A 27,664-nucleotide genomic window follows, 5' to 3' on the forward strand; every position below is an offset into this window, starting at 1 on the left:
CCAGAACCTTTTCATCAAGAATGAAATTAACATTGAATATTACAGGTGCATATGGTCTTGCTACCAGGCTGCTTAATATTGCTTTAGTTTGGAACTAGTCATAGCTAGAGTTTACACCCATTATAGCGTCTTGAATGCAAAATAATTGAAGAAATTTAGGAAGAAATTGTTTCTTTTGTTGATCAAAGGAAAATTCTTATTTGTCTGAATAGAATGTTGCATTGTGTATACCTAAGAAATGTAGTGCTATATTATAGGGAAATATGCTTGATGAAAGGGACACTGCTTTGGGAAAATAACTGTGTAGATCCCATTGAATGTGTTCAATTAACTAGTGAGACAATGTAAACGCAAGCAAGTTAAATATGCAGAGTGTGGTGGTGGTGGGAGGAGCAATGAGTGTTGGTATAAATACCAAGTGTGAATGAACGAGTGATGCTGTTGGTGGATGAAAAGTAGTGAGTTGACTGAAGGACTTCTTAAAATGTTGTTTTTAAAGACGGAGAGAACAGAAGATTAGACTCTGTTCACCCTGTTGCATCGTATTCCTCAGTAACCCAGGTGGAGGTTGAAGTTAGACACAATGGACCAGATCTGAGACATGCATATGAACCTATTCAACTCTTGCTAGTATAGAAGGATGATATTAAATAATAGAAAGGATAAATTACCACACAGGAATCTCCTGTGCTTTGGAGGTAACACATCCCTGAAAATCTTGCTGGAATGCAAAATTAAATTTCCCATTGATTTTTGTGTTATAAAGCGATAATGCATTCTGACACATTAAAAAAATAATAAAACAGCAGTAAAAAAACAAGCTTTTTTTTATGTATGAAAATAAGTTATTAAACATACACAGTATAATATTTTTACATAACATTTAAAGAGAAACACGTTGCAGAATAAATAAGAATGTTAATATTGTAATTGAGTACATCCTCACCACAAAAGATATTGACAGCTGTGTGAAAGACGGTGGTGACAGAATGGGAGCTACTGGAAGGGTAAAGGTCATTATCTTTTGTCTTATAGTTCATCAACATCTGCTTGAGGAGCAAGGAACTTACATTGAGCTCATTGTAAATTCTTCTTGTAATTTCTAGGTTATGCTGATGACAGTACTGCCTGATTGGCAGTTGTGCCAGTGGAACGGTAAAAGCACATCCGAACATGATCTTTGCCAGGGCCACGGATTAGCTCTCATGCCGGTGACACATGAAAAGCACCATTCAAGCGTGATCATTGCCAGAGTCGCCCTCCCGGTACATGTGCTGGTGTCTCGTGAAAAACAACATTCAAGCTTGGTTGTTGCCAGTGCTGCTGGGCTGGTTCCCGTGCAGGTAGCACGTAAAAAACACCTTTTGAGCGTGGTCGTTGCCAGAACTACCTAGCTGGCCCCCGTGATGGTGGCACGTAAAAAGCACCCATTACACTCTTGGAGTGGTTGGCGTTAGGAAGGGCATCCAGCTGTAGAAACTTTGCTAGATCAGGTTGAGCCTGATACCAGCATGGAAATCGGACGTTAAACGATGGTGATGCTGATGATGATTTCACAATTAGGATCATTATCAGCAAAGACTTGCATATGCCAACCCTTTTACAATGTTCTTTACGGTCAATTTAAGTAGAGTTGGTGGAATTTCTGTACTCGCATCTATATTCTGAGCTTGCTGTTGTTCTAACCCTATCAGCTCCTTGTTTAATAAACTTTCACTATGGGACTCTAGCAACTCAACCGCATCATCCTCTATGACTTCTTAAAACCTGACATCATTCCCAAGTGTCACACTGTCTGATGCATACTTTCTCATCATCATCATCATCCTTTAACATCCGTTTTCCATGCTGGCATGGATTGTATGGTTTGACAAGAGTTGGCCAGAGTTGGATAGAAGCTGCCTAGGCTCCATTGTCTGTTTTGGCATGGTTTCTAAGGCTGGATGCCCTTCCTAATGTCAACCACTTTACATTATGTGTCTTTTACATGGCACTGGCCCCAGGCAGTTTTTATGTGGCACCAACACGGGTGCTTTTTGCAAGGCAGCAAAATTGGTCCTTTTCATGTGACAGCGCCATGAGTGCTTTTTACATGGTCCTGGCACAGTTGCCTTTTTTATGTGGCACTGACACAGTTGCTTTTTATGTGACACTGAAATGAGTGCTTTTCATGTGGTGCCAGCACCCACAGGCCTGCAAGACAAGGACCTCTTGGATGAGAGAGGGAGTTGGAGATGAGGGGGGGGGGCATGGCTGTAAAAGTCGCCTGTATTTAAGGATGGCTACAATTTTACTTTCTTTTTGAGGAAAACTGTCTGACCATATATTTTCCTGAGCATTATTCAAAGTTGAGGGTTTCAATTCATCCTGTGAATAATCCATGTTATCCACAGCATCTGTTATACTGAACTCTTCAATATGTAGCCTGATAATCTTTAATAAGTCAGAAGTAAGTTTTTTGGCAAAACTGTATTTATTGTAGTTAATTTTATCCTTAATGTCATGCAAAAGTAGTGTGTCTTGTCGTGCCTGTATGCTCACAAGTTCAAAGTGGTCACCAACACAGCTTTTTTGTGGCCATAGGCAAGGCACATAACTGTGTGCTTAATTACCATGAGAACTGAAAGTTTGGGTGCATACATTGCAATGGGCAGTCAAGAAAGTTGGCCTAGCTCTAGGCTTATAATTTATAATCAGGCCAATGACAGCTTTATTTTTCTCTACTCCATGTTGAAGAATTTGTTAGATTTTTTCACTCCTCACATCAGTTGAATACCTTGATCTTCTATGAATCCTCTTTGGATTGCTGGCTGTAAATGCAGGTGCACACCAGTCCATTAGATCCATAACTTTCCCAGTTCTGCCTGCATTTGACTGTCTTGTTGAAGTTGAATATATCTAAGATTTTGGAGTTCTGTTTTAGTTTGGTATAAGTTAAAGATTTTTCTTGCCCCAGTAATTTCTCTGAAAATACTGAAATCTGTGAAGAAACAAAATTACCATTTTACCCTTGCTAGCAGGAAAATAGAAATAAAGATGAGTTAAAAAAAGAACAAAAAATTTTCTTTTTTAAAGCAGGCAAGTACAGGAAACAATCAGCAATACTGTTTTTATCCAAAATATAGTAAATATTTTATTTATTGTGTTCAAAAGTCATTTTATTTTATTCTATCTCACAAATAGTAATGTACATTAAATAAATGCCTATTAATCTATATATTGAGTGTGTATGTTTTGAAATCTAATTTTACAAAACATTTAGAAGCAGATTTTAAAAGAGCAGTTTAGAAATGGACATGAATTAGACACATATGTTTCTGTACAATGTGCTGAAGCAAAGTGATGTCTTTTTTATTGTTATATATTTTAACAAATATATGAGAAGATACTTCCTCACAAGAAAGCAAACAAAGAACAAAACATGTTAATATCTGGTCTAAATTGATTTATGTAGAAAATCTAATGATAAATATCTCATTATATTGGATATTACAACTATAATACAACTAATAGAGTCAAAGAGACAAATGCATATTTATATACAGATTCTTGTACACATTTCCTTGAAACATTGAAGCAAGTGTATATCTTCTCTCCTGTATATTGAGTGTGTATATAGTAAAGTGGTGTCATTATTTTGATGTGTGTGTGTGTGTGTGTGTGTGTGTGTGTGTGTGTGTGTGTGTGTGCGCATGGTATGGTGCATTGTACACTCATGCAAAGCATTTTGTGTGTTGGTTGTGCATTTTCAGAAACTATTACATTGCCGTTTTCCTTAAGTGGCGCTATCTCAGATTTATATCAACTCCTTGTTTATTTCTGGATTTGGTTTACTACATAAACAACCTGCTTGCCATCACTTTTGGCTGCATACAATACCGTTCACTGGCACCTGATGCTACCATTCACTCTCGCACAGTCTCTGCACAATTGTCCATGCGACCTAATTTTGGTTAAATTTGACAGTTTGCATAAAAGAGAAAGAAAACAATATCTCATACAAACATAAGAGCATTTTTTAAAAAAACCTAAAGAAATATCAGCCTGGATTATGGCTGGGAAATAACAGTTTACTCAAAGTAGCTGCTATCAGCTTCAAACAGTGACCGCTTCCAACCAGGGATTGACCACAGACTCCAGCAGCTTCACATAGTCATCTGAATTGCGCCAAAGGCCCTATTCCTCAGTTGTTGGGTGAATTCTGGCATGCAATCAGAATGCCTGCTCTCTCCCTTCCTGTTATTTTACTCTCCAGTGCAGCCGTCCCTGCTACGTCTTACAGTCTTGACTGTGTTCACAGAGCCGCAATCATGATAGTGGCATTTTGATATCAGGCATGAATCCTCATGATAGAAAAAACTCTTTTCCAGTATTCAGTTGACTTCCTGTCTTCCATGTCAGCTAACTTTTCCTCAACTCCAACTTTAAAATCCTTATGGTCTCCAATGCTGTTGACCATTCACCAATAGCACCAGAGCTGCTATGGTGAATGATTGCTAGAAATTTTTTAAAGAATTTCTCCATAAGGACTGACCATACTATTGAAGCAAGGAGACCAGACATGATTATAGAAGACCAGAATCTCCACCCACATCAAAAAGCAAAACAAAACAAAAAGAAAATGTATGCTTATAGAGTTTTCAAAACCATATGAAAGTTGAATGAATATGAAAGCATTTGTGAAATGCCAGGCCTTATCCAGAATGGAGAAGAGATTGTGAGAGACAAAGGTGGCCGTTGTTCCTCTGGTGATTGGTGCACTTGGCACAACACCCATGCTGCTAGTCATGGGGCTGAACAGTATTGGGGTTGAGACATGGATTGTTGACTTGCAGGGAAATATGATCTTGTATTCTGCAAAGATCCGAAGAAAGATTCTTGAGATTTGAGGCAGTCTGTTGTCAAAACCTCAGGATAACGTCCCTAGTAATTAAATTAGCATCTAATAGCTTTTGAACTGCAATAGTAGGGGTAGATAACAACAACAACAACAACAACAATAATAATCATGCCCAGCTGACAACAAGGTATGCAATAAGGAAGAAAGAAAAGTCGATAGATATGAAAGGTTAACTTGGGAAGTTAAGCAGCTGTGGTCGCAGGAAAAGGTGGTAGCAGTACCAATAATTGTCGGAGCCCTGGGAACTGTGAGTAAAAATCTTGAAGTACATGGAACAAATAAGGGTGGAGCACTAGCAGAAAGCAGTACTGCTTGGAACCGCTCAAATACTCCGGATGTTGCTCGAAAAATAAGGGGTGGTGAACAGGTGTTACTGTAGTACATCTCCAGCATTAGAAGCTGTGCAAAGACAATAAAATAATAATAATAATAATAATTTTTTTCTTTTTCAGGCCTGAAATTTTTGGGGAAGGGGATAGCCTGTGTACCTATTGCAGAAATGATTTTTATCAGTAAGGTAAGGCGACAAACTGGCAGAATCATTAGTATGCTAGGTAAAATGGTTAACTGCATTTCATCCGTCTTAATGTTCAAATCTGCTAAGTGGTTGGTGTTAAGAAGGGCATCCAGCTGTAAAAATCCTGCCAAAAGTTACTGAAGCCCGGTGCAGGCTTCAACCTGGCCGGCTCTTGTCAAACCATCCCACCCATGCTAGCATGGAACACGGACATTAAATGCTGATGATGTCTACTTTGTCTTTCATCATTATGAGGTAAATGTAATAAGTACCAGTTGAGCACTGGGGTTGATGTAATCAGCTTGCTCCCCACTTCCCTCAATATTTCAGGCCTTGTGCACAGGGATTATTATTGTTATTAACTCTCTAATTTTGGCACAAGGCCAGACATTTTTGGGAGTGAGGATTGGTTGACAGTACTGGACTCAATATCTGACTGGTACTTTATTTTATCAATTCTGAAAGAATGAAAGTCAAGACTGATTTCAGTGAGATTTGGACTCAGAATGCAAAGAATTGGAGCAAATGCTAGAAAGTGGTTTTTCCAATGATTTTAGTAATACATTCTCCTTCATAGTGAAAATAATAACAAAACCTTTCCTGGCCAAGACCAAAACCAATCTATTAAACTTAGTCTGTACTTAAAAACTGGCCAAAAGTTCATAACATATTTATAATGATTTTCTTCCTCCATGAAAAATATTTATTCAGGTGTGTTTAAAAATAGGAATTGAGTCTGCATTTTTTATGAGTAGAACATTTGTTTTAAATTCATCCATAGTTTCTAACTCTTGTTTCTCTTCCTTCACATTTCCTAATGCCTTATTTTCCTTATCTTAGCCCTTTCTATTTGTTTTATTTTCTGTGATGAGAGAAACAGGGAAATTCTGTCTACTATATTGCAATAAATATTCTTAAAAAGATTTAATTAAACTGTCAAACCTAAACATTTTATTTACATGTTTAGTAGAGATGACAATGTACACATCCCCACACATACGGAAGCTAAACTTTAAAATGGTATGATAATTCCTAGAATATTGATTCTTGAAAGAAACTATTGATTGTGCATGTGTGTGTGTTTGTGTGAGCATGTTTGGTGTAAATGTAAGGATGAATGTACACAGTATTGTGTGCAAGTGTCTTTAATTCAATACATGTGTTATACATTCTGTGTAGTATGTTTCAGTGTATCTGTTCTTATGAAATATGGATACTCTGTGTGTGTGTGTATGTGTGTGTGTGTTTAACTCTAAATGCATTCCACTGTTTCTTTCTTTCTTTTTTTCATGAGGGACTGTTCACCACTCCTTAAGTTTCTGGTTCATGTTGGATCAGAGAGGTATAATGTGATCATAGAAAAGTTAATATTTTGCCTGAAATAGTAAAGCGATTATTTGTGGAGAAAATATGAGTTAAATATTCCAAAAATATTCAGAAGGATTGTTTTATTGTGTCTATGAAAATATAATAATCAATTATAATCACAAGAATTTTATGAAACTATCAGGAGGCAGTGCCAATAGTTCAGTGCAGTAAAAATCTATGATGAGGTATCACATAGTTTAAAAAGTAAGAAGTAGTATAGATTTTATCTTTTAGGTTCCCAACCACCTGGTTCCAGGTTCAGTCCCACAGCGAGGCACCTTGGGTAAGTGTCTCTTACTCTCGCCTCTCACCGACCAAAGCTTTGTGAGTGGATTTGGTTGATGGAAACTGAAAGAAGCCCATCATATATATTGTGTGTGTGTGTGAGTGTATGTTGCCTGTGTGTGTCCTCTACCACTACTTGACAACTGGTGTTGGTGTGTTTACATCCCCATAATTTAGCAGTTCAATAAAGAGACTGATTGAATAAGTAAAAATAAGTACTGAGGGTTGATTCATTTGACTAAAAATTCTTCATGGCAGTGCCCCAGCATGGCCACGGTCTCATGACTGAAGCAAATAGAAAGATACACAAAAAAAAACCCAACAAAAAATGAAAAAGTAGATTATAACAATACCCATGTATGATAGGTGTGATTAAATGAAAATGCTGTTAAGACAAGAGTTACAATAGAACGTTCAGGCAAAGGACTATTTGCAAATGGAGATCTGCTCTGTCATTATTGTTGGTAAAGCAAAGATGAGAGAAACTCTGAAACTAATGGACCAATTTTTGAAACTAATTCATTTTGCTTGCTTGACGCATCTCACCTTGTTTTCTTTTTTTTTTTCTTTCTTATTCGAGCAGAAAAGAAGCTCTGCCTTACCTCTGAGCTAGAACTCCAATTACAGGTCTTATGTATATGCAAACGCGCACATATACATATATATATAAATTCATTGTGTTGGTAGCATGGTTTGTAAATTGTGAGATTTACCAAGTAGTGCTACAGTTGTCATCATCATCAACATTTAATGTCTAGCTTCCATGATGACATGTGAAGGGTGGTGGCACCAGCATGAGTGAAGATCACTTTGTAATTTGCCAAGCTAAAGGTATTAATAGAACTTTTATACCTGGAATATGCCACTAACAAATTGAAAGATCCAGTTATCACTGATGTCGTCTTACTGCTGTTCTTCATGATGATGATGACGATGATGATGATGGTGATGATAGTGACATTGAGATCAGTTCCATATATCTGCCAAAAGGGTATCAAATGAAAAGGACACTACTGAGGCAGGTTGCAAAAAAGTGGCAGTTTACATGGAAATCAGATGAGTGAAAAGAAATGCGATAAGTACTGTGTATAACTGGCAGTTATGATGACCAGGGTTCCAGTGAATCCAATCAATGGAACAGCCTACTTCTGAAATTAATGTGCAAGTGGCTGAACTCTCCACAAAGGGAGATTCAGCAGGTTGTCTGCCCCCTTGAATTACTGGTACAACTTATTTTTATCAGCTGAGTGAACTAGTGCTGACAAAAGTGTCTTTCTCAAGGACACAATTCATTGCTGGGTAACAAAATCATGATCTTATGATTGTGAGCTGAGTGCCCTAACCATTAAGCTTCCCACCTTTACTCATGTATTGCATATAAGATGACCATGGAGGCGCAATGGCCCAGTGGTTAGGGCAGTAGACTCGCGGTCATAGGATTGCGGTTTCAATTCTCAGACTGGGCATTGTGAGTGTTTATTGAGCAAAAACACCTAAAGCTCCACGAAGCTCTGGCAGGGGGTGGTGGCAAACCCTGCTGTATTCTTTCACCACAACTTTCTCTCACTCTTTCTTCCTGTTTCTGTTGTACCTGTAATTCAAAGGGCCAGCCTTGTCACACTCTATATCACGCTGAATATCCCTGAGACCTATGTTGAAGGTACACGTGTCTGTGGAGTGCTCAGCCACTTGCGTGCTAATTTCACAAGCAGGCTGTTCCATTGATCGGATCAACGGGAACCCTCATCGTCGTAACCGTTGGAGTGCCGTAGTATAAAATGACCACTACTACCTGAGGGAGAGGGGAGAGGAGAGGAACTGAGAGATTAGAGTATGATGGAGGGACAGAAGTAGCCGTCATATTTTTGAAGAGATACGGAGAAGGAAGGAAGGCGAGAGATAAAGAGAGACAGCCAGTGAAACAGAAGGGGTCTGCCCTCAGGGGACAATGGTGGGGAGTATAATTCTACGCAAGTTAAAGTGGTGTATTCTTGGATTGTGTGTGAATAATCCAGGCTCTATAAAAGACCATCTAACTTCCTTGGATTTCTGCATTATGTTGTCTGTGTTCTCATCTGAGATAGAAGTATATTTGTAGGAACCAAACAAAAAGAACAACTTTATAACAAAGTAAAGAGAAGTAATAGGTGACTTTTCTACTGTAAGGTTTTAATTTTATTTCTATATTGTTAGATTTTATACTTAAAACTGCTGTAAGGTTATAGAAAAAAAAAATCAACATCACTTAGTAATTAAAAAAAAAATTCTATGAAATTATAATTATATTTGTTTCTAATTCTCACTGATTAATATAAAAATTGGCGAGAATGTTATCATTGCTTTCATGTTTCTGAATTTTCTCTTAGAATGTCATGTATAAATAGGTTGGTTGTTTGGGGGTGAGTGGAATTTTCAATTAGAAATTTTTCTTCCCCGCACACCCCATATCAACACAAGCATTAAACTTTTTTTTTTATATATGAATAATGTCTAAAAGCTAAAAAAAAAAAGCGAGAATGAAGAAGAAAAAATGTGAAATATTTGTCATATTTAAAGAAATTTTTTTGCCATTTCAAAATAAACTTTCTGTATAGAATTTACATTTTATTTACCCAAAACAAATTCTGTTATTACTTTCAGAATGATTTCAGTAAAATGGTTAAATGATAAGGAAATAGCAGGAGAAATAAAAGAGGTATAGCAAGAAGAGTTCTAGTGGGTTAATTGAAGAATTTTCCTCAAATTGACAGAAGGAGAGGAAATAGACAGCTGGAGAGAGAGAGAGAGAGAGAGAGAGAGAGAGAGAGAGAGAGAGAGAGAGAGAGAGAGAGAGAGATGGTAGAATGGGAGATATCACTGGAAGGCCCATATGTAAATTAGTCTTTTGAATTGGACACTAGACACCTGTTAGCTATATTAGTTTTGACAGTTGCATTGAAAATAACTGAAAGTTAAGTCTTGGAGATTTCAGGCACGTTTTTTTTTTTTCTTTATGTTTGCTTTTACATTTATTTTTGAACGGTATGGAATCGTTCTGTTTTGAATATGGCATCTTATTGTTTATTTTCATGTGTAAATCTTTATATGTAGGGGTGCACATATTCATATTTGCACAGCTATACTCACAAGCATTTTTGTTTGTATATCTGTACATTACGCACATTATGTGCACCCCACCCCCACCCACAAACCCACCCACATACACCCACGCACATGCGCACACCCACATACTTGTAGACTTGGTGCAAAAGGAACACAGTTTCACTGCTTTCTTCCTAATACCTTCATGAAGCTTGTCATGCTTCTAAGTTTGAATATTTTGTGAGTTAGTTGCCTTCCGTCATTCATCCATTGGGGAGAAATAGCTGTAATATCTTGGTGTTGAATTTATCTATGAAAATAAGAAAAAAAAAAGACTTTGTTTAAGATAGAATTCTCTGCATCTATGTGTGACTTTGTTTATTTCTGATTCAATTAACCTTTTGTGTTATTTCTCTTTATATATGTGTGCATATATATATATATATATGTGTGTGTGTGTGTGTGTGTGTGTGTGTGTGTGTGTGTGCGTGTGTGCTTGCATGTGACCATGTGTGTATCGTTGGCGATTTTCTTTCTCTATCTTCGTGTTCCTGGCACATGTGCCAGTGGCACCTGAAAAATCATTTGAGTGAGATTGTTGCCAGTGCCGCTGGACTGGCTCCTGTGCAGGTGGCACGTAAAATACACCATTTTTGAGCGTGGCCGTTGCCAGTACCGCCTTTGTGTTTTATTTTAAGGCATATTCTTTTTGACACTAATATGTTTGAGAGGGTCTCCAGTTTGATGATGTAAGACCTCTAATTCATATGGAAACCAGAAATTTCAATAGTAATTTAATGTAGGAAACCAAGTTGATAATGAAAAGTCAGTCATTTTACTAAGTTCTAAGTTGTGGATTATTTTCAAAATCAGTTGAATTATATGAAGAATACACCTCATTATATGTAAAGTAATAAAAGAGTCGACTGAGTTGTAAAGATTTCAGCCGAAACAATTGCTCTACTTTATAACACTTCATCAATGTCTCTCAGATAATAATAAAGATTTCTCACTTTGGTACAAGTTAACAGATTTCAGGGAAGGGGTTAAATTGACCCAGGTTTATTACAAGAGTCTCTTCATGTTCACAGTATCTGCTAGAAATAACAATCTGATCTCCCTCGAATCATACCTATGGTCTTATGGAAAAGATGCTGCCTACACAGGGGTGGCTATGTGGTAAGTAGCTTTCTTACCAGCCACATGGTCCCGAGTTCAGTCCCACTGCATGGCACCTTGGGCAAGTGTCTTCTACTATAGCCTTGGGCTGACCAAAGCCTTGTTAGGTCATAGTGAGGCTGTGATCTTGCAGAATTGTTAGGATGCCAGATCACTGCTACTCAGTTGCATTTCTTTTGGTTTTACTTTCTGAGTTTAAATTCTGCTGGGGTTGACTTTGACTTTCAGCCTTTCGGGAACAATGTGATTGGTTTACTCCCTCCCCACAAATTTCAGTGTTTCTACCTATTGTAGGAAAAATATAAGGTCACAGCAATTCCACCTGATTGGCACTTGTTCAGATGTGCTTTTAACGTTCCACATCTGAACGTGGGGTGTAACCAGCCCACTTAGGAGTACCCCTCATTCATTGGACAATGAACCTTGCTTGCGAAGACCTATTGAGGCAAGTTTAAACAAATCACTGATGTGGCCAATGACAGTACAGCCTGATTGGCACTCGTGCCAGTGGAACATTAAAAGCACATCCGAGTGTGATTGTTGCCAGGGCCACGGATTGGCTCCCGTGTCGGTGACACACGCAAAGCACCATTTGAGCGTGATCGTTGCCAGCGTCACCTGTGCCTGTGGCACATGAAAAACAACATTCGAGCGTGGTTGTTGCCAGTGCCGCTGGACTGGATCCCGTGCAGGTAGCACATAAAAACACCTTTTGAGCGTGGTCATTGCTAGAACTGCTTGACTGTCCCTCGTGCTGGTGGCACATAAAAGCACCCACTACACTCTTGGAGTGATTGGCATTAGAAAGGGCATCCAGCTGTAGAAACTTTGCCAGATCAGAGTGAGCCTGGTGCAGCCCCTGGCTCACCAGTCATCAGTCAAACCATCCAACCCATGCCAGCATGGAAAGTGGACGTTAAACGATGATGATGATTGCAGTATATTAAATTAAATACTAAAATATTTACTCCAATTCTTTATTACGTTTGATAACTTTGCCACAGGATATTGAACATGTTTCTTTAGCGCTGCAAATTCAACACATTATCCACTGATTTAGTTTTTCTTTTCTCCCTTCTTTGTTTTGAACTCTGCAATCACCACTTAAGTGCTATGGCTTCTTTTTTTCTTTTTGAAATGCCACTACATCCGTGTGTGTGTGTGTGTGTGTGTGTGTGTGTGTGTGTGTGTGTTACAACTATGCTAGAACCTTATTCTTTCTTTCCTCCCAATTCCTTTTTGTATTTCTGTCGTGAAAATTAAAGAGAGAAAAACAGAACAACAACAAGCCAAGGTGTGATTGTCATTGAATTTCAGCATGCCATCAATAAAACATGGGAAAAATACCCTTCAATGTCTTCTGGATTAATTATTTGAAGGAATTAATTAATTTCAATTACCTTTTGCAAGACTTGATAATTGTTATTTAGTTCCAGGTTTGATTCTTCACAAAGATTTCTTGGCTATGATTGTTGTTGTTATGTTGACATTAGTTGTGGTGGTAGTAGTAGCGACACTATTATACTATAGCTAATATTCTATTATTACAATGATCATTGTGATTAATATTAATGTCCTTTCTTGATTAAATATTTTTTTAAATTTCATTTTCTCGAATTTCTTTTTGTGTTACTTAACTTTTTTTTTTTTAAACTTTTTTTCCCTCTTTTCTTTTTCTTCCAATTTTAAAAGAGATCTGAAACCTGACAACATGCTGATTTCCAATGAGGGCCATATTAAATTGACTGATTTTGGTTTATGTGAAGTCACCATTAATACAAGTTAGTACATGTTTTTTGAGTTCCGCTTCAACATTTTTCTATTTAGTATAATTTCATTCTTCTCCCTTGAAATTTTAACTCCAGAAAGGGAATGCAATAAACTATTATTTTTATTTCAATCTTTTCAGTTTTAACTAACTGCTAATGCAGTATCATTTTGAGAAATTTGATTCCAGTCAGAATGTTTGTCAACTGTGCTCACAAAAAGAAAACAAGTTTTACTCAGATATTGTTTTCTTTTTAAAGAAATGTATTGTGTATATTTAGAAAGAAATCTAAAGGGGCAACTGTTTGACTGCTGTGTTTGGCATTGGTATCATATGGTATTGGTGCTGATACAAGCTAGATAAAGGGAAGTTGTATTTCTGATGCTTGTTTGTAGCCAAGATAAAGAAGACCATGCAACATGTGAATTGATGTATTGAAACTAGATTTTGAAAACAATCAAATGAAGGTTTGTGATGTAGAGCAGTAGTAGTGCCTCACATATTTAGCCCTTTAACATTTAAACCAACCATATCAGACCCAAATATTCTACCTGTTTTATGTATATCCAAACTCTCACAAATACTTTAGAATATCATTTGAAACATAAGCAATCGCATCATAGAAATCTCAAAGCTACAAAGTAACGCATGGTTAATTCAAAGCAATGTGGTGAATAAATAAGCTTTTTATTCTGTGCTGATGAAGAGAAATAACCTGGAAATCACGATACACAGATATTGTTTTGAGCTGAGTGGGGGTGCTAGATTCCCTTGTTCGAAAATATAAGGACACAGATCGTGTCATAGAGCCATCTGGAGACAATGTCTCCTGGACTCCAAATAAGCTTTACATTTGACAAAGTAATGTGAATTCTAAAGGGTTAAGCAGTTTTCTAATATGAATTGCCCTTGAAATTGGACAATCAGCATCTGATAAGAGGTGAAATTTCTGAACCTGAAAAAAGGCTTAGTCTTTATGACTAACTTTTGGTAATGTTATATATATGATGGAAACATAAGATATGCTTAATGGCATGTAGCATTTGCAACAGTTTTAGGAGTTCTGGTTGTGTATTATATGTAGGGAAAGCGTGATGCAAAATTTGTTTTCCAGCTGTTTTGGAAAATTGAATTTTTGGTACTTTTGAAGGAGACTTGGTAGTCGTAGCATTACTGAAGGACGATTTAGGATAGTTCAGCAATGAAGATGTGACATCGGTTATCTAAGTTGCATGTGTATGATGCTTACTCTGAAGAATAATATTAACCCTTTTGAGATGTTCTGTGTTTCGTTCAATTAATTTTAAATATAACAGTAATATAACTTAGTTATCATTAAACTAGTGTTAGGAACATAAATTGTGACAAAGGTTTAGTGGAAGGCTTTAATTCAAAACATATGAAAACAAGACATTTGTACTTACAGAGCCAGAGCCGGTTTCAGCCGGGTTGGTATTGAAAGGGTTAAGAAGGGACAAATAGTGGTGACATTGGTAATTAGTAGCGAATTTACAAAAGAAAGTGTGTAAGAAACATAACTAGAAATAGCAGAGTTGGTAGTGTGGGTCAGAGAGAGAGAGAGAGAGAGAAAGAGTTATGGTCTGATGATGATCTAAGAGATGAGAGATGGGTTGAGCCCACAGGTAGGCAACTAAACTAGTAAGCTTTCATGTCAAGTGTGATTCTGGTGCTTTTTCTGAGGTTCTCAGTGGTGAAAAACCCCTTCTGTTTAGGGCAGAGAATAAGTCGCTGACAGATCTGGCTCTATGCAAATTGTTTTGGTGGTAATTGAGCAATGTGAGGGGAAGTGGGTTGTTTTATAGCTATCTCTATTTCTGAAAATTAAGATATGATATTCTTTTGTTCACAATTTTCAACAGTAAAACTCACCTGAATATAAGTATTGTTTTACTTTAATCTATATCATCCATAGATTTTGTGTCTGAATATTCTTAGTTGATCTTTTTTAATATTGTAAATGCAGGCTTAATTCTAGTGAGCACTCTGGTTATATAAGTTTATATAATTCAGTTTATATGAATCATCTTGTTACTAGAATATTTGACATTTGAATAAAACCCATTATATTCTTAGATGCTTTGATACAGTTAATGGGGGAGGATTAAGGCTATATAGCTGATTTAATAATTGCTAAGGCTGGAGCCAGCAGCAGAACATGAGTTTACAGAGCATTTAGAAGAAATCTAGACAATGACTGCTTCTGTTTATGACAAATGATCCTGCTTTGTATTATGTGTAGACCACATGATGCATATGTTTTAATTACGATGAAGTAATGTGAAATGAACGAATGGAACTTGCAACAGTATGTTTGCTATGCAATGTGTACTTGAAACACAAAGTGACATATCAGAAGAGAATTAATCTTGTGTGGGTATATAATTTGAATACCTGCCATATTGAGAGAGAATGTTCTGTAAAGTAATGGAGGGTAGATAGGCAGTGGCCAGCTGAAGGAAACTCAAGCTGAAGTTGTTGCGTTATTTCTGTGGAACTTATGTGTGATGAATGAAGTCAGCCATGGCAGTGTGCAGAAATACCACATTGTGTCAGTATAATAATTATTATCATCACAATTAATGCTACATTGGCTTCTGCTTAAGCCAACTGCTGCTACTGCAATAATAATAATAATAATAATAATAATAATAATGATAATAATGATAATTTTATGATTAGTTTCAGCTTCAATATCAGTATCATCCTGAATATCTTTTAATACCATAATGAGCAGCAATGAGATATCCTCTCCCCATATATGTCATAATGATGCTGTTGCATTGATATAACAACTTCTGTAAAATCACTGAGAATTTCATCCTTTCCTATATGTAACTGGATAATAGAAAGTAATTTTGTTAAGGTTATTTCTACAGAGACTCCATAGAACTTTTAGCCAGCACTTATTTTTTGTTACGTTTCATATCGAGATGTCAGGTGTAAACAAACAAATGTGATCAAAGACAAAAGTGGGTAATGAGTGTATATGCCATATTTTGGAGGTTTTTGCCCCTTCATCACCACCCATCAAACCTGCTCTCACCTTCAACCACCTTGCTTGTATAGCCACCACATACAGTGTTTGTAAGTTATTAGATATACCAATTTACATATTAGATGCATTCCTGTGGCTGGTATATAAATATTAAAAGTTTGTAGGTACGTGGAACTTCATTATTCAAGCACACTATACTCTAAGACAGTGCTTCTCAAACTTTCTGATGTGGCATACCGGCAGTTTTTTTCACAATGTTCCAGGGACTGGTAATATTTCTTAATAATATTAATTTATACCGGAAACAATATATATAATGAATATAATAAAAGTTGACAATTTTCATAAGGTTTCCATTCATTCGGGATGTCTACTGTTGTCCTGAATGAGGTTAATCTTCGAGTAACAAGTGACCATTCCTAAAGCATGAGAACCACTTGTAAACTTGTGTTTAGCTCACGGCAGCGTCTTTGTAAGCTGTTCGAAGCATTACAACTGTTTTGGCCACCATTTTCCCCCAGCAGAAAACAGAATTTCACAGAAACACAATGGTCCGTCATTTCAGCCATTGCAAAAAATCAATGAGCAGGGGAGAAGCACTGCAAAACAAAGATGCACAACATGGCAGTACAAGTCCAAAGGACACTGCCAGTCGGCAGACTGATGCCTGAGGGTTGCACCAGCTGGGCTCTTGCAGCAGAGGCCTGAACTACAACGGGTTTGTCCCACTGAGTGAATTTCTAGTTACTTTTGGGTACCCCACTCGTAAGATTTAGTTCTTAAAATTTATGTTCTATAAATTGCTTATACTTCTACAATACACAAAATATCAAAAATTTTTTAATACAATTCCTAATAATATTTAATTATTAAAATACAGCAAGATATTTTTTTTTTATGTATTGAATGGCTATGGAGGTCCAGTAGAGTAAAACAAGAACCAAAGGGATTCATAGACCAAAATGGTTGAGAACCTCTGGTCTAGACAGATAGTTTTTTTTTTCTAGTGCTGGTGCCAATGATAAAATGCACCCATTCTATTCTGTAAGTGGTTTTAGCTAGGCAAATCACTCAATTCTTAAAGTCATGATAAAAGATGGAATGGTAATAATCTTTAGAGAGAATTGATTAATCTTGAGAAACACCACCTCTCTCATGACAGTTATGTGATACAGTACAACAAATATGTGCTGTAAAGTAGTTGATGATGATGGGTGGGACTCCATCCATAGAAGCCATGCCACATTAATGACATACACATTAACTGATTTACTTGTTTTTTTTTCCCCTCTATTGCTATGTGTGACAGATAATGAAGGACTTGGGTGGGTGGTGTGGAGTTGTTCTGAAGCTCATCCAACCCATGCCAGCTTAGAGAAATAGATGTAAAAGGATATACAAACGTACTGCCGTAAACTGTTAAAATCTATACAATATTTGATTTGGAGAATTAATGGGAAACATCTGTTTGTGTGCCTGGTAAGGTTTTATTAGCTGCCATTGAATGACTATATCATTGCTTCATTACATGAAGTAAAATGGTTTTGAAAAGGACGGAATTCAAACGAAAAAGAAATGCTGAACTGGTCTACAACTGTAGATTACAAACCATTGTTCAGCTTACATTGTTGTTGTTAGTTTTAAGGTGTATGGAAAGGAAGGACTGGGTAAAATGTTTATTAGAAGGAAGGGCAATGCTACATTTATGTTCAGAGGAAGCAATTGGTGTAATGGATGGCTACAACAGAACAAATTCTTAACCTTTGACATTTCTCTGGCAGTCTATAAGGTTGTGACATTAATGTTAGTGACCACATTTCTTGATTTCATCTGAATCAACCATTACAGAACATTTTGAGGATCACTGTTTGTTGGTGATAGACTTTGGCTTACAGTGTCATTGCCGCATGAAAAGATCTATCCTATGCTCCTTTAATCCATCTCTGTTTAACTTTGATCAAATCGTGGTTAGAGGATTTATCGAGAATAAAACTTTAAAAAAGAATTGCTGTTAATAACTGATATCTTTATAGAGATGACCATGACATTATCTTGAAACAAAGCCTCAGGTACCATCAAATTTTGACACAAGTTGGTTTTGAAGGCATCATTGTTTGGATTGGACAAAATTTACCATCTTCTCTATAATTGCTATTATTAGCAAATTTTATTTAGCATAACTCGAAACTTATTATGTCTGCTGTGTCATTTTGGAAACAAAATAAAAATTGTTTGTCCTTTTATTTAAATATATATATATGATTTTATGTTTTGTTGTTTATTGTTGTTGTTGTTGTTTTTTCATACTTTCATTCTTTCCTGTAAGAAGTTTGTTTTAATCTATTGTTAATGAAAACTTTCCAGGGATAAGCTTTAAGGCATATATGGTGTTTTTTCAAAATCACTTTTATCTAATTGCTCAAAGAGAACAGGAAACAAAACCAGCTATCAACAATAGAAGTAGCAGCAGCAATAGTAACATCACCACCACCACCACCACCACCACCACCACCACCACCACCACCACCACCACCACAACAACAACAGCAACAACAACAACATCAGCAAGTCCAGTAACACCACCACCACCACCACCATCAATATTAGCACATCAACAAGAAACAGCAATAATTGTGAGAGATGTGTCAGATACATTAAGTTTTGCTACAGACTTAGCATACCTTGCAGATTTCAACCAAGGAAATAAACAAAGAATATGAAATGAAACAAAACTGAATATGATGTGGTGCAGTGTTTGTGTGGAGTGGGTGGTGGAGGTCATCTGCTGCAGACATCTAATTTTGAATCAGTCCAGGGGCCTTTTCTTTTCTTCTTATATCTCAGCTGGGGGTTTCCAAGTTTGTGTGTGTAAGAGAGAGAGAGAGAGAGAGAGAGAAAGAGGTGGGGGATGAAATTCTTGTTATGTACAGTAGTGGCAGTAGGGATTGCATTTGATTCAAGTGCTCACATAATTATTGATGGCTACCACAGATGCACAGTGCCTATAATGTAGCTGTGGAGAATTTGAAGGAAATGCGTCTCAGTTATTATCATTTGTATGTAAATTGAAGAGTTTCAGCTCTTTGTTATTGTGGTTAAGGATGAGAATCATGGCGACGATCATAGCTGCAACACCAGAGCAAACCTGAGTTGCTCTGGTGTCTAATTTGCTCGTTAAAAGTAACAGTGACTATACAAATGAAAGTCACTGCTATTTTCTCGTTAGGACTGTAGATGAGTAATAGAATGAGGTGAGCAAAAAAAAGCAATGGGGAGAGAAATGATAAAAGAAATATGTATGGCAGTTTTAAAATAAATAAAGAGAAAAGAAAGAACTTGAGCTGTGCCTCACTGAGTTTATGAGCTTATAATAAAGATGTGGGAAATGATGTGAGCTCTATAGAGCAGGGATGGGCAACTTTTCATCAACTGGAGGCTGCATCGTACCACTTCCAAGTGGGAGAGGGCCGCATGATAAAACACATATGCATGAAATATTATTTGCCCACATTACACTGAATTTTTTGCAGTTCTTCTTAATTTTATTTGTCTTATTTCTTTACTGCCCGCAAGGGGCTACACACAGAGGGGACAATCAAGGACAGACAAATGGATTAACTCGATTATATCAACCCCAGTGTGTAACTGGTACTTATTTAATCGACCCCAAAAGGATGAAAGGCAAAGTAGACCTTGACGGAATTTGAACTCAGAACGTAGCGGCAGACGAAATACCGCTAAGCATTTTGCCCAGCGTGCTAACGATTCTACCAGCTTGCCGCCTTATTTTATTTGTCTTAGTATGAAGTTAATAATCTAGAAACTTGTTGGGGGCTGCATGCAACCCAAAGGCCTCAGGTTGCCCATGCATGCTTTAGAGTAAAGCTGAACACATGGCTGTGCTTTGATTACTATTTGTAGCTATTTCACTTCTCATGAGCAAGTAAATGATGCTACCCTTCATTTTATCTCTCTTCTGTTTCAGATTTTGCCTCCTTTCATACTAATATGTTGCTGGAATATGTTTTTTATAGCTGGCTGGAGTTGGATAACCAGAGCACTATTAGTTACTTGATAATGTGCCTGAGGGATAAGGCCTGAGGAAATTTTATTCTTCAGTTATCAGATTGCAACAGTGCCAGTTAATATGAGGGCATTTGCTGTCAGGGTTAGGATCTGGTACTTTTGGCTTCGGCACCCAAGTTTTTATATATATATATATGTATATATATATATACACACACACATATATAGGTATATACTCATCATCATCATACATCCGTTTTCCATGGTAGCATGGGTTGGCTGGTTTGATAGGAGCTGTCCAGATTCCAATTGTCTGTTTTGGCATGGTTTCTACAGCTGGATGCCTTCCTGATGCCCACCACTTCACAGTGTGCTGAATACCTTTTATGTGGCACCTGCAAGACAAAAACCTCTCAGCTGTGAGAGGGAATGGCAGCATGACCTTAAAGGACATGCTTGTCTGTATGGATGGCCACAATTTTACTTAGCTTGATGTATGCATTTAATTGTTAATGTTGTATAATTCAACAAGATATGTTTAAATTTTCATGAACTCTATAAATGGTTGGTTAGAAGCTTGCCTCCTAACCATAGGGTTCCAAGTTCAGTCCCACTGTATGGATCTTTGGGCAAGTATCTTCTACCATAGCCTTGGGCTAACCAAAACTGTGTGTGGATTTGGTAGATGGAATCTGAAAGAAGCCTGTTGTGTGTGTGTGTGTGTGTGTGTGTGTGTGTGTGTGTGTGTGTGTGTGTGTGTATGTGTGTCCCACCACCACTTGGCAACCAGTATTGGTGTTTCTATGTCCCTATAACTAAGCAGTTCAGCAAAACAGACTGATAGAATAAATACCTGACTTTAGAAAAAAAGCACTGGGTGTCAGTAAAAATTGTTTAAGGCGATGCCCCAGGGTGGCCGCAGCCTAGTCACTGATACAAACAAAAGACCAAATATGGTCGTTTGAAGCAAATATCCGATGTTCAGTGAGTGCCAAGCTATTATGCCATAACTACACAAGTCCAGCAAATAAATATGCTTAGCATATTAGACGAGTAAATTTTGAAGCTATAACATCTTGACTCTACTGGATTGATTTAAGATTTGCTGTTAAGAAAACAAGACAACAGAGATAAGTTTCTGAGAGTTTGTAGGAGCTGAATTATGTGTGAAGCAATTTAGATTGTAAAATTCTTCACTTGTGTTGATTGTGCTTTCGAGTAGTTCCAACTTACCATGCTTAATCAGCTGTATAGGACGGGAAACCAAGCATATGCTAGAAATATGTGGTTAGTTCTATAATTGGTTTTCAAGCCTTAACCATCTTCACTCTGATTCTGGTATGTTAGAAGATCATGTGAAGGTGGTTAAAGGTTGCTACAGCAAAGGTTTGTCTCTTACATCAGCTTATCAAATGGTTTTGTTTCAATATTATTTTACTGCTTCATTCATCATTAAGCTTGCTTCCCAACTGCATGGTTCTGGATTCAGTACCATTGCGTTGCACCTTGGGCTAGTGTCTTCCACTATAGCTTCAGGCCGACCAAAGCTTTGTGAGTGGATTTGGTAGATGGAAACTGAAAGAAGCCAGTCGTGTATGTGTGTGTGCGCGTCCCACTACTGCTTGATAGCCGGTGTCGGTGTGTTTATGTCCCTATACGTTAGCAGTTTGGCAAAAGAGACTGATAGACTAAATACCAAGCTTCTAAAGAACAAAACAAAAATAAGTATTGGGGTCGATTCATTTGACTAAATATTTCTTCAAGGTGGTGCTCCAGCATGGCCACAATCTAATGACTGAAACAAGTAAAAGATAAAAGATAGATGTTTACATCAAAATATTTTCCGCTTATGGTCGACTGAGCAGATTCTGTTATGTTGTGTTTGAACCATTTCGTTGTTTCCTACCAGTCTTGCTGCAATCACTCAACCACGAAGTGTAAGTGGCATTCATTTTGAAATTAGTATTTCCTTTCTGGAAGACCACACTATAATGACCAGGCATAACTTCAGATTATCAAATGCAATGCTTATTTATTTATATTATTTTAAATTAATCATGCATTATCTCATAGCATCAACATTCTGATGATGTGACTAGCATTGTTGGGTAGGTGTGAGAGATTGGATCTGGCTGTTTTGAACATAAAACAAGTAGAATATTCAGGCTGGATGTGGTTGGTTTGAATGCTAAAGGGTTTTTCTTACCTCACAGTTAACTCTTTCCTTTCTAAGTTAAATTTTTCTGCAAGTTTGTGGCATTTTTTGTTAGCATTGTAGAAAACTAGAAATTCAGTCCATGATTAAATAAAAAAAAAAAAAGTTAACATCTAACACTGGTTTTATTATTATAACAGTGTTTAATAGTTGAAGAAAGCAATGTAGCTGTGTTTGGCGATACTAATAATCAAAGTTGTTCATAAGATATGGAACTCCAATATTGACATGAAGAAAATACTACACAAAAATGATTACCCATGAAAATATCAATCGTCGTCGTCGTCATCATCATCATCATCATCATCATCATCATCATCATCATCATCATCATCACTGTCGTTGTTGTCACATCCACTCTTCCATGCTTGCATGGGTTGGATAGAGTTTATTGAGGCAGGCTTTCTACGGCTGGATGCCCTTCCTGTCACCAACCCTCACCTGTTTTCCAAGAAAGGTAACATTTCCCCATGACAAGACATATTTTCTTTGTACCAGAAATGAATGACACTACTTTGTATGATTGCAAGGCAGGATCGTTAGCTGGCAAGATCGTTAGCACACTGGACAAAATACTTTGCGGCATTTTGCTTGTCACTAAGTTCTGAGTTCAAATTCCGCCGAGGTCGACTTTGCCTTTCATCCTTTCAGGGTCGATAAATTAAGCACAAGTGAAACACTGGGGGTGATGTAATCAACTGGTCCCCTCCCTAAAAATGGCTGCCCATGTGGAAAAAATTTGAAGCTAGTTGCATGGTTGTGATACAAATTATCATACAATGTCAGGACAAGTTGACACAAGAATACACACATACATCGTTATCACTTATTATTTAAAGTCTGTTTCCCATTCTGGCATTGGTTGGACAGTTTGACAGGATCTGGGAAGCTGCTGGGCTGCAGTGAGTGCCAGTGTTAGTTTTTGGCACATTTTCTATGGCTAGATGCCCTTCCTAACACCAACCGCCTTAGAGTGTGTAATGGGTACTTTCTTTGTGCCATTGAAACTTATGAAGTTGCCAATTAAGTTGCAAGACTGGGGGAAAAAAAACAAAAGAAAAAAACAGGAAAGTGAAAAACCGTGATGACTAAGTGAGAAGGAAGTTGGCTTTGTGCCAGGTGCTGAGTGGCCAGAGAGTGATAGAAGGAGAAGAACAAGTGTCTTGGGCTAGAGAGGGGGTACATAGCTGCTCTGCATTGTAAGTAGAAGATGAAGAAAAGGAAGAAAGGTGTTAGCGATGGTGTGCTGGAGCAAACTCTCAAAGTGGGGGGAAAGGGTGGTTTCATAAGACTGAAGAGAGAGTAACAGGGATACAGAGGGTTGTATTGAATGATGTGTTCTAGTGGAGGTGTGAATGGTGTGGAATGTCAGTGTTGTGTGGGGGGGAGGTGAGAGAGAGAGAGTGGCACATGGAAGAAGATAGAGTAGTAGTGTGATGTGTAATATGTAGGAGTGACAGAGTTGGAGGTGTGGGTGTGTAGAGTGGTTGGGCACGAGAGGCTGTTGAGGCAATAAGATGGAGTATCGTCAAGGAGAGAGAGAGAGAGAGAGAGAGAGTTATCTGAATGTAAGAAAAAGAGGGGTGGGAAGAGAATGTACAATGAGAATAAGGGATGGAAGCTTCCAAGGGAGAAGGAGGAGGTAACTGGTTGTGTAAAGAAGGTACTTGAAGAGTTTTGTGTCAGTTCTGCCCCCAAGTAATTACAGTCGCTGATTAATGTCATAAATTGAGTGATGAAAGAGGGAGCCATGTGTTTGGGGAATGAGATGTGAGGAATGCTTGACTGACAAGAATGGGCTTCATGCATACACAGAATGCTTTAGAGATATCATTTTAGCTGTGGTGGGCAGGTTGTCTCCAGCAAAGGGAATCGCCTATCGTCTTGGTTCTTTGTTGTTGCTTCCGTGAGACTCAGCATTTTGAGAACCACACTCTCTATTTTGTCTCATGTCTTTCTGGGACTCCCCGCTTCCACAAGTTCCATCCTCTTTTAGCAGCCGGCCCTCCTTAATACAGCTCTTATCATCCAAATGCATTGCACAATCAAACCAGTCAGCATCTGATACCTCTTATGCTCAGTTCTTCTCTCAGTATCTTAGCACTTCATTATGCAAGTACACTGACACTGCACATCCAATGGAACTTACTAGCTTCATTCCTCTATACATGTCCTCTGCATTCCTCTATACATGTCCTCTGCATTCATGGCCTATGTCTCACCACCCTTATAAAATTGCTGTTCATACCCAACCATTCATACAATCTGCCTTTTAGTCTGAGAAAGCAAGACCTTTTGTTGCTAACAGAAATAATAACTCTCTGAATATTCTCCGTCCTGTTCTTATTCCAGCAAGTATAGTTTCAGAACACCCTCCTCCACTGCTAATTAGGCAACTGAAACTATCTTCTACTTCTAGGGAGCCCCTGGGCATTTGGGGAAACCAATTTCTCATGTGCCCTTAGTGTTTATTGCTCCAGTACCTGAAGTTGGGAAGCAAACTTCTTACCACAGATCCATGCTTCTACTTGAATGTTACAAATAAGCTCAAAGGAGTGAACATCATTGAGATGAAGACAAACATAGTGTCGTCCATGATTGTTGATGGAATGATATGTATATCTAAGGACAGTGTCACCGTGAAAGCATATAATTTTGATCAAGTGTCTCCTACTACAGGCATGAGCTGACCAATGCCTTGTGAATGAAATTTGATTGGCAGAAACTGTTTGTTGTGTGTGTGTGTGTTTGTGCATGTGCATGCTCTACTGTATATGTGCACATGCATGCTCTACTGTGTGTTTGTTTCTGCATGTCTTTAGATTGACACTAGTGCATTGACTGTGTGAAGTGCATCTGTACTATTTTTGCAACTCTTGTTGGGGATTGTTGTTATTGTTTAACCCCAGGTCAGCTTTTATCCAGCAGATCTGTCATCAAAAGTATTCCAGCCACAGTCACCTCATCTTTTTTTTTTCTTTTTGTATATGCAAGAAATTCGTCTTCGAAAACAGTAGGAACATTTCCTGTAGATTTAGCTGCTATCTGTAGCAGATTGGAATGCCTGTGCAGAGGTCCCTTCTGTGTCAAGAAATCTTAGCATGAGGAGTAGTCAAAATGATTAGTGCTGTTTCGATTCCCAATGTTCATGTCTTTTGGCTCTGCATCTTGGATAATTTCTGTCAGCTATTAAAATTTGCTGGAGGAGTTTAATCTGTTTCTTCAAATTTGTTCAGTATAATGTTGGTCCTGCTGCTCTGGTGAGGAGCTGCTGTGTGAAATCTTTGTAATTATGCCTGTGTCTTTTCTCATTTAAATAATCACCTTAGCTTGAGGTTGTGTACAATTTTAGCAAGACAAGCAGGAACGGAAAGGAGAGCGAAAAATGTCTATAAAACTGATAATAATGATACCTGGTGGTGGTGGTGGTGAGGACGACGATGATGATGATGAGGAGGAGGAGGTGGAAGAGAATCAAGAAGAATTATGTTCATAATGGTGAATGTGGTGGTGGTGGTGGTGGTGGTGGAGATGTTGATGTATGTGTCAATAGTGTAAGAGTTAGAAGGCTGTGATGTTTGTGTGTCAACAGAGAATCTGGTTATATTGGATGATGTCGATCTCTGTTGAGCCAGTGTCTCTATACATTTATATTGAACCACAAACATGGTTATTGATCTTGGGCTAATGGGCTGGGAAGAGGGTGATTAGGTGTGGTAATTGATAAAAAGTGGTGGGATAGTGAGGACCATATTAGAGACCTATCTTCTCTTTCTTTCTCTCTCTCTCTCTGTAGTCGTACATGCACACACATGAACACTAACACAACTATCACGTGTGTGTGTGTGTGTGTGTGACCATCATGTGTGTGGGGGGGATGTGCAGATGCACTTGTGCACCCACCCATACACACATACACATATATATGAGGTATGAGATAAAGAAGCATCAGAAGCAACACCGTGCACATGCATGCACACATTGTAACTGAAAATGAAAACAGGAGGGATGGACCAAGGCAGAGAAAGCCAAAAGCACCGTAACACCCCCCCCCCCCCCCGACTGTTGCAAATACTCACCCTCTTTCTTCTATTTCCTTCTGCTTCTCCACTTTACCTCTTTTCTGTCTTACCTCTGTCTTATTGTTGCTTCGCTCCATCTCTCTCTCTTCCCAAACTACTTACCTATATTGTGAACATTCTCCCACACATGTATGCATACATCACACAACTTCTGTTGATGTTGCTTTTGTTTGTTGTTGTTGTTGTTGCTGATGTTTATGTTGTTCTTGTGGCCGCTGTGCTATTGCAATTAACAACAATGTATTTCCTGCCTGTTACTTTGAGAAACTCAAGTTTATTCAGATCTGCCATTCTTTTTATATTTCTTTCACAAAATCGGACATTTCCCTGACATCCTTGAGAACTTTTTCTTTTCTTCTTATTTGCCTGCATGCCATGGCCTTTATACATTTTTGCACCATGTCTCTCCCCCACTACTTCCCACATACTCAAGTGTGTGTGTGCGTGTGTGTGTGTGTAAGATCATCTGATAGTTTGAGTTAAGAGAATATGAGATGCTTTTTTATTGCAAGAAAAGACAGATAGATTTAAAACAGTGCATTTGCAGTGTGTTTATTTAGAAACTCTCAAAGGATGGCTTGGTAAATGTTTGAGGTTTGCCTATAAAAACAGATCCTGTGCGTGTGTGTACAAGCGTGCATATGTGTGTGCGTGTGTGTACAAGCGCGCATATGTGTGTGCGTGTGTGTGCGTGCGCACATGCAAGTATGCACTTATGTGCACATGTATTCACACACGTTTGTCTTTGTAGTTGGAAGGATATAATGGCAGGACAAATTATGACTTGGATGCTTTTTCTTTTTAAACAGACACACACACACACACACTCACACACACACACCCACACACACACACATACTCACACACAGCATTGGTTATTGTCTATGTTGAAAGATAAAGTTTTTGTTCTGATAACAATGTATCTGTATGTATATGTGTGCGTATACATACATACATACATACATACATACATACGTATATATATATATTACAGTTTATTAAAATGTAGCAATTTTCCTCCTTTCCTTTTATCATATTTACACCCATTCTTTTTTTTTTTGTTTTATAATTTATAGTAAAAGAAGCAGTGTGGTTGGGAGGATGAAGGTTTTTAGGTTATGGATCCAGAAGTGGTTGTCAGGTTAAATGATCAGATTTTTAAACTTGGCTATAAATATGATCCATAAGCACCATTAGCTAGATCTCTATTGTGTTTTACAGGATGAG

The 27,664-nt window shown here is 37.8% G+C and overlaps 1 protein-coding gene across 2 annotated transcripts in view; it reads left to right on the forward strand.

The window, feature by feature from the left end:
* LOC106867829 (serine/threonine-protein kinase greatwall) overlaps positions 1–27,664 on the forward strand; it is a 729,021-nt gene that overhangs the window by 265,072 nt on the left and 436,285 nt on the right. For both annotated transcript variants that reach the window (XR_016242045.1, XM_089353060.1), the window contains exon 7: positions 13,023–13,111. Coding sequence is in view for 1 of the 2 variants with exons in the window: in XM_089353060.1 (XP_089209186.1) it covers positions 13,023–13,111 (89 nt within the window). In the remaining variant the exon portion in view is untranslated. The remainder of the gene's footprint in view (positions 1–13,022; positions 13,112–27,664) is intronic.

Source organism: Octopus bimaculoides, chromosome 5 (genome assembly GCF_046866305.1).
Source record: "Octopus bimaculoides isolate indiv1 chromosome 5, ASM4686630v1, whole genome shotgun sequence".
Lineage (NCBI taxonomy): Eukaryota > Metazoa > Mollusca > Cephalopoda > Octopoda > Octopodidae > Octopus > Octopus bimaculoides.